At 43.3% G+C, this 10,401-nt stretch overlaps 1 protein-coding gene across 3 annotated transcripts in view; it reads right to left on the minus strand.

Annotated features, from left to right (window-relative positions):
• Positions 1-74: 74 nt before the first annotated feature.
• Positions 75-10,401, minus strand: part of si:dkey-96f10.1 (6-phosphofructo-2-kinase/fructose-2,6-bisphosphatase) — a 14,806-nt gene continuing 4,479 nt past the window's right edge. For all 3 annotated transcript variants that reach the window (XM_061058334.1, XM_061058335.1, XM_061058333.1), the window contains exons 2-14: positions 10,281-10,401; positions 9,375-9,471; positions 9,184-9,250; positions 8,248-8,322; positions 8,096-8,152; positions 6,522-6,643; positions 5,341-5,548; positions 5,108-5,254; positions 4,070-4,174; positions 3,059-3,188; positions 2,401-2,463; positions 2,214-2,278; positions 75-1,208 (exon numbers count right to left, since the gene is read on the minus strand). The exon at positions 10,281-10,401 is cut by the window's right edge and continues 5 nt beyond it. In XM_061058334.1, the coding sequence (XP_060914317.1) occupies positions 1,149-1,208; positions 2,214-2,278; positions 2,401-2,463; positions 3,059-3,188; positions 4,070-4,174; positions 5,108-5,254; positions 5,341-5,548; positions 6,522-6,643; positions 8,096-8,152; positions 8,248-8,322; positions 9,184-9,250; positions 9,375-9,471; positions 10,281-10,401 (1,317 nt within the window). In that variant the 3' untranslated portion in view covers positions 75-1,148. The remainder of the gene's footprint in view (positions 1,209-2,213; positions 2,279-2,400; positions 2,464-3,058; positions 3,189-4,069; positions 4,175-5,107; positions 5,255-5,340; positions 5,549-6,521; positions 6,644-8,095; positions 8,153-8,247; positions 8,323-9,183; positions 9,251-9,374; positions 9,472-10,280) is intronic.

The following is a 10,401-nucleotide window of genomic DNA, read 5'->3' on the forward strand; positions in this document are numbered from 1 at the left end:
TTAGCATAGCTTAACTTAGCACAAAGACTGTTGTAAAGAAACTAGGGCTGTCAGCGTCAACTAGTTAAGGTCTGTTTTGTTTAAATCTTGATAACTCTCCTGCTCTTTTGTCCCTTCAGGCTCTCCGTAGATACTCGTCCTCAGTGTCTCCCTGTAGTCTCAGTGATGTAAAAGAAGAACACTGCTGCATCTTTGAACGTCTCATTTCACTTTAACAAACTCTCAGACAGTAATATCCACCTGATGACATCACACATTGACCTGATGACATCACACATTGACCTGATGACATCACACATTGACCTGATGACATCACACATTGACCTTTGTTACCGTTCCTTTGAGCTGTTTGACATCACTTTAGGATCCCTAACCACTTCCTGTTTCTGCGCTTAACTTCCTGTCCTAACCTTCACTCTACAGTAAGGGCCTTACTGTATTTCAAAATAAAAGCACAGTAGAATTCAAACAGGAAGTAAAGCACTCTCAGCTTAGGACGGTACAAAAATTCAAAAGAAAAGCCTAAGAATTTGTATTTATAAGTGAAATAATGTGATTTAAAAATGCAATTAAGATTTGAATCAATATGAACGTACAAAGACGCGATGACGGCTGAGTCAGTGCTGTGAGTTACAGCACTGACCTGTTTCGAGTCTTTGTGCTGCGCTAAGCTAAAGCATGCTAACAGACACGAGAGAGGTGAAGAAAGCGGTTGTCAACATGTCAAATAATTCCCTTTTATGTCGACACTGCAAACGTTTCCTGTTTGAGTCGCTGTTACGAGGAGAAACAGAAAACCTTCCAGCGGAACACTTCCTGTTCTCAAAGGATGAAACCTCTGAGATCTTTAAATAATCGTACGCTGGTGGTTAGTCTATTAGCACAAGAACGGAGGAAGATAAAGTTTAAGTTTCTGACGTGTTGTGGTCGGTAAAGGAAGCCTCTTCGTATCACAGACATTTGGCCTGAGCCCTGCAGGATAAAGTGCGTTTATAATGGAAGTATGCGCTCAGCGGAGGAAAACTTCTGATTGTTTATGCATCACATGTTGTGTCCATTTCATGACGGTGATCACAACAATGAAAACTAAGATTAGTTCAATTAAAAAAGGCCACTTTCCACGACGGCAGGAGGAGATCAGATCAGCTCTAGATGTGGTCAGGGACCGTCTCCAACGCCTCCGCCGGTTCTCTGTCCACATCCACGTTCTGAAAAAGAGAATCAGACCCGATTGTCACTATTTAAAGAGGACATATCATCCCCCTCCTCCACCTTTTCAAACAGTCCCCTCCTCCACCTTTTCAAACAGTCCCCTCCTCCACCTTTTCAAACAGTCCCCTCCTCCACCTTTTCTAACAGTCCCCTCCTCCACCTTTTCAAACAGTCCCCCTCCTCCACCTTTTCAAACAGTCCCCTCCTCCACCTTTTCTAACAGTCCCCTCCTCCACCTTTTCAAACAGTCCTCTCCTCCACCTTTTCAAACAGTCCTCTCCTCCACCTTTTCAAACAGTCCTCTCCTCCACCTTTTCAAACAGTCCCCTCCTCCACCTTTTCTAACAGTCCCCCTCCTCCATCTTTTCTAACAGTCCCCCTCCTCCACCTTTTCAAACAGTCCCCTCCTCCATCTTTTCAAACAGTCCCCCTGTGGTCTAAATGAAACATCTGTGCTGTGCTTTGGTCAAAATATAACATGAATCAAGCACCAGAGGAGGTTTGTGACCCTGTATAAACCAGCTCTCTCAGAACGCTCCGTTTTGGTGTGTGTGTCTCTTTAAATGACCCCCCCCCCCTGAGTTTTCCCCGTAGACATCACTCCTCTGTAGAGAGAATAAAAATGGCCGACCTGTGAAAGAGTTTTGCTCTAGTCTGGGGGTGGAGTCCATGGGTGGAGATATCAGGGGAGGGGAGGGGATTTTTTTTTACCAGAATCCCACTGTGACATCACAAGGAGAGCAGATTTGAAACAGAGCATTTTTCTCTGTGTTGTAAGACTTATACAGACCACAAACAAAGGACTGGATGGTTTATTTCACATGTTGTGGGTCAGTAGACTCTCAGGTTACCCAGATATATGTTCACAAACACTGAAGAAGAGGATTTTTAATAATATGTCCCCTTTAAGAATTCTTATTTTGAGAGAGACAGGAAACGCTGGGAGAGAGAGGGACATGCAGCCATCCAAACCCCCACTATTTAAAAGAGTTTTTATTTACCTCTGGTTTGTCTCTGTGTGTGTTGACGGCTTCGATGTTGAGGAAGACGGACTCCACTTTACAACCTGAGAGACAAACACAAACCGCAGAGAGAGAGAGGCTGTGATTTAAAAATATAAGAGAGAAAGGAAAACTTCAAGTCAAGAAGAAGAATCAACCGGAGGTAGAGTCCAGCTGTGAGACCGACCGTAGGCGACAGGCGTGAGTTTCAGGACTGTGTGGAGAGGACACTTCAGGTAGGGCAGCTCATCTGACAGAGAGCAAGAGAGAATAAAAGACAACGTTATCATAATATACAGATGTTTACTTATGCTAAATGGACTTGAACTTGTGTATTTATTTTCTAGTCTTCTGACTACATAAAGCTCTTTTACACCGCAGGTCACACCCACACATTGAAGCGACCGATTAATCACCCAGCCGATATTATCATATCAGTCACTATCAGTATCGGCTAATTTTGCGCCGATATTACTCGATTTATTCACATAAAGCATTAAAGTCATAAAGCATTTCATTTGAGTTTCATTGTATTACACTAGCAGTTCTCTTTCACCAGCAGAGGGCGCTAAATGGATTAGAACAAACATCACTCTCCAGAGAGTCGAGCGATGATACTCTTTTATGCTTAATTTCCAGTTGAGTGACCATCTTAACTTCATTATTAATCTTTACCACAAGTGTTTAATAACTGCATTTGAGGGATCAACACAATAAATGTCTTTATCTATATCTCTCTACAGATCAAACATAGATCCGCACCCCAAACTGAAACTGACTTCCACTCTTTGAACGGCGAGTGATGTTTTGTTTGTTATTGTGAATATCAACGCGTTTGCTCTCACTTGCACTTTTGTCCAAGAAGTATGCCAGCAGACACCTCATGACAGCCTGGTGACAGATGACCAAAACGTTCTCCTGCCTCTCCAGCTCCATGATGACCGGCTCCAGACGCTGCACCAGGTCCTCGTATGACTGGTGGAGACAGACCATGAAGGTGCAGTGTGTTATTATGGTAACATATATTAAAGATAACTTCAGGAAACACAAGAAACTACTGTTAGAATTTAAATGTAAAGGATGTTTTGGTGTAGATCTGCAAAGACGCCTTTACTAAAAAAACTAAAACATATGCAGTTTGTGTTTTGGTGAAAGTTTCAAACTGAATGGATGTGTTCACAAGTTTAAAGGAGCAGTATGTAACTCTGACCCCTAGTGTTTAAAATGGGTACTGCAGTCTAAATTCTAAACATCATAGAGAGCTGTCTCCCCCCCCTCCTCTCTAGAGTCCATGCTCACACAGGTCACCATGTGGTGGACGCTGAAGCTTCAGTGTTTATCCAGCTCTGCATGGGTCTGTAAACCTTTCTGTGTTCTAACCTCTCTCCATTTTTCAAAAGCATCTCCAATATTGATCCTAGTTTGAGCACGTTTCTGCTCGTGGAGCTTATTAGAAACATGCAGAGGCTTTTTAGGTCGGGTACAATCACTTCTATCTGAACCACTTCTCTTGCCCGCTTCCATCGCTGCAACACCTGTTGACCTGATAACTGCTCTCATATCTGACAAACCGAGGGGCGTCCAAAACGGCCGTGTGGGGGTCGCCTTAAAACCGCCTACCTTCTCTGGTCCAAACAAATCCAGATCATTCAGGAGCAGAATCTAAAGTTAGAAGGAGGACATACTGGCTGCTGCATTGTTGTCAGAGAAGCCAGCACTTCAACATGTTTCCTTAATGATCAGATAGTAAGATACCTTTATCATCTCACTCTCTACACATCTCACATAATGCTCATTGAAGAAGAATGAGGAACAAAGAAGAGTTGAAGATCAAATTTAAAAAAAAACCCTCTCACCTCTCCTCGGGGGTAGCGGTAGCGATATTTGTCTTGGTCTCTCAGTGCGAACTCCTCTGGGTAATGCTCCTGGATCTCCTCGTACGTCATGTCCTCGCAAACCCCCTGAGACGACAACAACACACAGATAGAGTCTCAAACAAACAGATCTCTTGTGTCTCTTACACAAACCTTTCTCAGGCTCTCGTTTACAGCATCGCAGAGAAAATTATATTCACACAAACGTCAGCTTTTTAAAACAAATGCTGAAAATCAGCAAAATTAGTCTCTAAACATTATTTAAAAAATAATAAAAAATCTAATAATAAAGACCCTGCAGATAACATTTAACTAGCATGGACAGAATGATACCGTTATGTTTGTCTGATACAACAAAAAGATTTAAAGGTCACAAATGATGTAATATACAACTTCACCATGTTCCTCTAACTCTAACATGTGTCTCTAGTCTGTCTTCAAACCCCCCAATTATAAGAAAAGTCCATCCTCTCCATCTTTTGCCTGCTCCACTTTTCAGAAAATGTGTGCTCAAACAGGCCGTTTGGAGATTTTCCCTTCATGACATCACAAAGGGCAGTAGCCCCTCCCCCAGGTGGGTGACACTCCCACAGCTAGGTGTTTGTTCTGCTCTCTGAGTCTGCCTTCTCACCATAAACAATAGGACATGGAGCGAGAAAGCACTGAGTACATCCAAGCCCTTCCAGAGAGGGGGCGTGGTCAGACACAGCTCATTTACATATTTAAAGGTACAGACACAGAAACAGCCTGTTCTGAGCAGGGCTGAAATAGAGGGGTTTATAGACATGATCAAATACAGGATCAGAGTGGATTTAGAACAAGAAACTTCACACACATGTTGAAGAGGAGCTCTGAGACTTATTTAAACTGAAGAAGAAGAGGAGGAGATGTCACCTTTAAGAAGAAATATTCTGTCAGAAAAATGTTAACTATGCTTTGCCTAAATTTAAAATATTTGATCTAACTTAGACGTCACTGTTTGCAGAGTGAATGTTGGAAACACAGATTGACGGCACTCACAGCGTCGATCTCGTTGAGAGCTTTCCACTGCTCGTACTGAACTCCCAGACCCTCTGCGGTCTGGATGGTCCTCTTCATGTGACTCGTCCACACCTTCAGGTCACTGATACACTGACCACGCATGTACGTACCCAGAGCACTGGCAAACTGACACACACACACACACACACATTAATATATGTATGATTTATTCAGTACCGAACACACACACACACAGATCTAACGGTCCTCACCTGAGCCCCTCGAGGCGACAGCCCGGAGTCCCCCCCGATACGACCCACGAGGTTGAGCTCGCTCTCTCCGTGGCGACACAGGTAGATGGACCTCGGGGTGACGTGGATGTTCATGAGGTAGTACACTATCCGGCTCTGGATGTGGTCCTGGACCCGGTTCACCAAATACCTGCTGCCCACGTTGAAGATCTTGATGTAGGACAAGTTCCTGCGTCAAGACAAGAAGAAGGATGGAGATCATTTTCTACGTTTCTTTTATTTTTTATTTATAAACAGATTTGTGTGGGTGAAAATGTTTAACCATGCCCCCTTGATTTACCTTCAGTTTGAGACGCAAACAGAAGAAAATATCTCTTTGCAGTGTTTAAATAAGGAGCAGTATGTAACTCTGACCCCTAGTGTTTAAAATAGGTACTGCAGTCTAAATTCTAAACATCATATAGAGCTGTCTCCCCCCCTCCTCTCTAGAGTCCATGCTCACACAGGTCACCATGTGGTGGACTCTGAAGCTTCAGTGTTTATCCAGCTCTGCATGGGTCTGTAAACCTTTCTGTGTTCTAACCTCTCTCCATTTTTCAAAAGCATCTCCAATATTGATCCTAGTTTGAGCACGTTTCTGCTCGTGGAGCTTATTAGAAACATGCAGAGGCTTTTTAGGTCGGGTACAATCACTTCTATCTGAACCACTTCTCTTGACCGCTTCCATCGCTGCAACACCTGTTGACCTGATAACTGCTCTCATATCTGGCAAACCAAGGGGCGTCCAAAACGGCCGTGTGGGGGGGTGTCTTAAAACTGCCTACCTTCTCTGGACCAAACAAATCCAGAGCATTCAGGAGCAGAATCTAAAGTTAGAAGGAGGACATACTGGCTGCTGCATTGTTGTCAGAGAAGCCAGCACTTCAACATGTTTCCTTAATGATCAGATAGTAAGATACCTTTATCATCTCACTCTCTACACAGCTCACTGATTAGACCTTTAACTCAGGGAAACCACGTAGTGACTGGTTTAATATAAAACAATCACATGACAGAGATGAATGCATCAAGATTTAGTGATAATTAAAGTTTATGCTCGTCTTCTTTTCATACTGACTGTTGTTAAATCGCGAGCTGTCAATCATCCACTTTGGTTTTTCACATAAACTCTGGGCTGAAGTCCAAATTACTGATTCTGTCACCTGTCTTTGTTGTCGTCCAGCGGGATGTACGTCTGCTTGTAACACTCGATCCTCTTCAGGAAGTCGGCCACCGCCTCTTCTTTGTCACGGCCCACGTAGTCCGGACTGCTCAGCTTCACTTGCTGTGAGGAGACAGAGACGGTTTGAGTGGAACATAAAACGACGGTAGACCTCATTCAAGAACATTTCACCCCAGGTTTATTCTCATAGCAGCTAAAATATGCTTTAAAGAGAACCCTCCAACGGTATGAACGCCAACCATTGTCCCTGCTGTCTGCTCCACTCAGACAGTCAGAAACTCTGACAGACGATCGATATGCATCCCAAAAAGTGAAGTAGTAACAAATGGTGTGTGTCTCAGCCCCAACGAGGAAGGCAAGAGAGTGAGAGAGAGAAAGAATCTCAGCGCTCTGTTTCAATACCAAACCGATGTAGTTCAGTTTCCTGACTCTGACTTTAAAAGTTGATTGTTGTTCTCTAATTTGACCAGCCTTTGTTGCATTTGAACGCAGCACAGTCTACAAAATAGCACCCTCACTGTGACCCTGCCTGAGAGGAACTAACTCTCCATAGCAGCAAGAAGTGCTGCTTGTGTGTTTCATCATTCAAAATAGGAACACAGGAAGTTTTAGGGACTGTAGATATAGAATAGAATGGAATAGATGCTTATTGCCATTTGCACAGGTATATAGAAGAAAAACAGAAAAGTACAAATAAAAAAAAAATAATAATAAGTTGTAGTAACAGCTAAGTAAATGAAAATAAACTGTACAGAAGCTATACATATACATATAGATATAAGAACTGTAGACAGGCGTGTCGCACCCGTGGGAGTTGTGGGTGTTACCCAAATTTTCAGTGAAATGTAATTTCATCCCCCACATTTTTTACCGGAGGAGTAATTGATGAAAACCTATTGGTCATGTCAGATTTACTGAATGATAAATCAACCAATCACAGCTGTTCGGTGACAGCTGAAGCATCCTGTCTCTCATCACCGGCTGAGTCAGAGCTAACAAATGGATACGTCCACATCATGGAGCATCCTTTTCAAAGATAGTCACTTTTGATGTTTTTAAGATAAATCCACCTCCCATCATGCACCAGCCTTAGAACACCCACACTTTTAAAATTGCTGCTCCACCCCATGTAGATATAAAACTATCTATAAAACCCAAAAAGCTTCATTGGAGCAGCTAAAGAGAAGCTGAAGACACTCGTCTTTTTAAAGCAACACATCATCTGAAAGAGCCATGACGACTGCACATACAACAAACAGAAAAACATGAATTATATTTCTGCTTTAAACTGAACTGACCAAGAAAAAAAAAGGAAGAGAAACTAAAATGTGGAGACCAGCAGGAGATCCGGTCTCCGTATGTTCAATCTGGCTCGAGTTGGAACGAAGGACGCCAGGAAACACGAGACCTGGCAGCGTCTCTGAGAGGCTCCGTGTGTCCGGGTCGGCCTGCTCCTCCAATAACAAACAAACGCGGAGAACACACACTGAGCGTTGGCATCAAACTGCCGCTGGCTCTTGTGGCGATCTCTGAACTAACACACACTTCTGTTACCTTAATGTTCTCAGCGATGATTTCAGGGTCGTCACATATCGACTCCACGAAGAAAACCTGGACATTTGAGAAAGAGAGAGAGAGAGATGTTGTTGCAGAAATATAAAATAAATATTGGTTTTCATGTGAAACACGGCAAAAGATCAACAAACCTTGTAGCCGTTTTCCTTTGCAAAGCTGGTGATGACGTCTCTGCGCTCCGTTGTCGTGTTGGTGGCATCGAAAACCTGAAAAATAAAACCAAGGACTTTATGGACTGACTCTCTTTGACTTAAAAAAAAGAAAGCAGCAAAAATCGGACTTCAGAACCGAAAATGGTTAAATCAACAACATGTAGGACTTTGGTTTGGTGTGTTTTGGCGCCACCCAAAGGTGTCTTAGTGCAACTGCAGTCATAAGTTCTTGTTTTTACCATAGACTGTAAATTAGGGCCAGACCAATGTGAGATTTCTGGGGCCGATACCGATAGTTGGGAGGGGAATAAATCCTATACCGATATATCGGCCGATATCTTTCTTAGATCTGTGTCAGCTCTGTACAGATAAATATAGATATACACATCTAATGCATTGTTCCCCATAAACACAGTAACTGAGCATGTAAGTGCATCAATGCTTGACACTCCAGAGAGTGATAATATTTGTTGTAATCCATATAGCGCCCCCTGCTGGTGAAAGTTAAGTTCTAGTGTAACACAATGATACTGAAATGAAATGTTATTTGACTGGTGAATACATCGAGTAATATCGGCGCATATCTGAGATAAAATTAGCCGATACAGATAGTCACCTGATAAGCTATTATCGGCCAGCCGATTAGTCGGTCGGGCTCTACTGTAAATCTTAATGTTTGAAGCCTGAGTGTCGTCCCCCGTCTGTTCCTGCAGGGGGCGCTGGAGTCCCATCGATGGCGGTCTCCATGCTGGAAATCCTGTCTCAGTCTAACTTTCAGTCAACCTAATGACAGGCTGAGAGCTGGAGCTGATAAAATGCCCCTCCCCCGTAGAGCGTGTGCCCGGAACCAATACCATTTTCTGAACCAGGCTTTAAAACATGTTCATTTCTGTGTTGATGTTTGATTTCACTCACCACGACCTGGCCGAGCATTCTGGTGAAGTAGTCGCACACATCTTTCAGAGCGGCGACGGCGCAGGCCCTGAGCACACACACACACAACACAGACTTTCACTCTCACTACAAACACATTGTTATGACCTATATTCCAAAGAGAGGACACATTTACAGTCACAGGCTGTTTGGCAGAGAGACTAGGTTCATACTTGCGTATCGTCATGGCCTCTGTGTTGTCAGGGCTGAAGAACTCGAAGCTGTTGTACGCACGTGTCGCATCTCTCCTGTACTGACCCACGTTGAACACTGCAGAGCACATGAAGGAGAGTGCTGTAAATAAATAATTAAACATATGGGAGCAAATAACAGAAGTGGACGGGCTTAAGCATAAATAATACAAGTTTATATACAGCGTCATTGTGCGATGCTACATTAGATTAGTGCGATGGCAGACGTAAACAAACTAGCGCTGGTGCTAACGATGCTAACTGGACTTTTGCCATGCTCACACATACACACACAGTTACTCTCCCACTATGTTGACAAGCAGAGACGCCTGATTGGACGACCGAGGTCACTGCTGCTTCAGACAACACTCTGACCACACACGTTTTTTTGTGGACGAAGATGTTTTTGAGACCTGAGCGTGTGTGGACGGGATTATTTTTTTAAAAGTCTTTATTTGTCATTTTTCACACTTAAATGTATAAATCAAGTATCTCCTCTGAAAATAACTCTGTGAGTCATGACTGTCTACAATGGGTGTAACACCCGAGTCCCACTGTCTGTGATGTTTTCAGAGTTTTCAGAGTCCTATCTTCACTTTGTTTACATCGCCAGGACGGCCGGCTGACTCCTCCCCTCGTGTATAAAAGTTGTTTAATTGAGGGACTAGAGAAAAGAAGAATAACATACTGTACTCACTGCTTAACTGTGTTTCTAGATCACGCTCATTTCAGGTAAATTTACATGCAGTGTGAAGATACGAGCAGAATAAAGATCGCTAGCATTAGCATGCTAACACAACAATGCAGCGCGAGTTGTTTTGCCTTTAATCACATATTAAGCCTTTAAGTGGAGGAGGAAATCCTTTGTTTAAAAAAACCTAAAAGTACCTTTGGTGGTGACGCCGATCCAGTTCAGGTATCTGGTGAGCTTTTTAGAGATGTAGGTCTTTCCTCTCGCCGGGAGTCCCACCATCACGATCATCGTCGGGGAGTTGGTGAACTGAGGCAC

The sequence above is a fragment of the Labrus mixtus genome, chromosome 15 (assembly GCF_963584025.1).
Source record: "Labrus mixtus chromosome 15, fLabMix1.1, whole genome shotgun sequence".
NCBI lineage: Eukaryota > Metazoa > Chordata > Actinopteri > Labriformes > Labridae > Labrus > Labrus mixtus.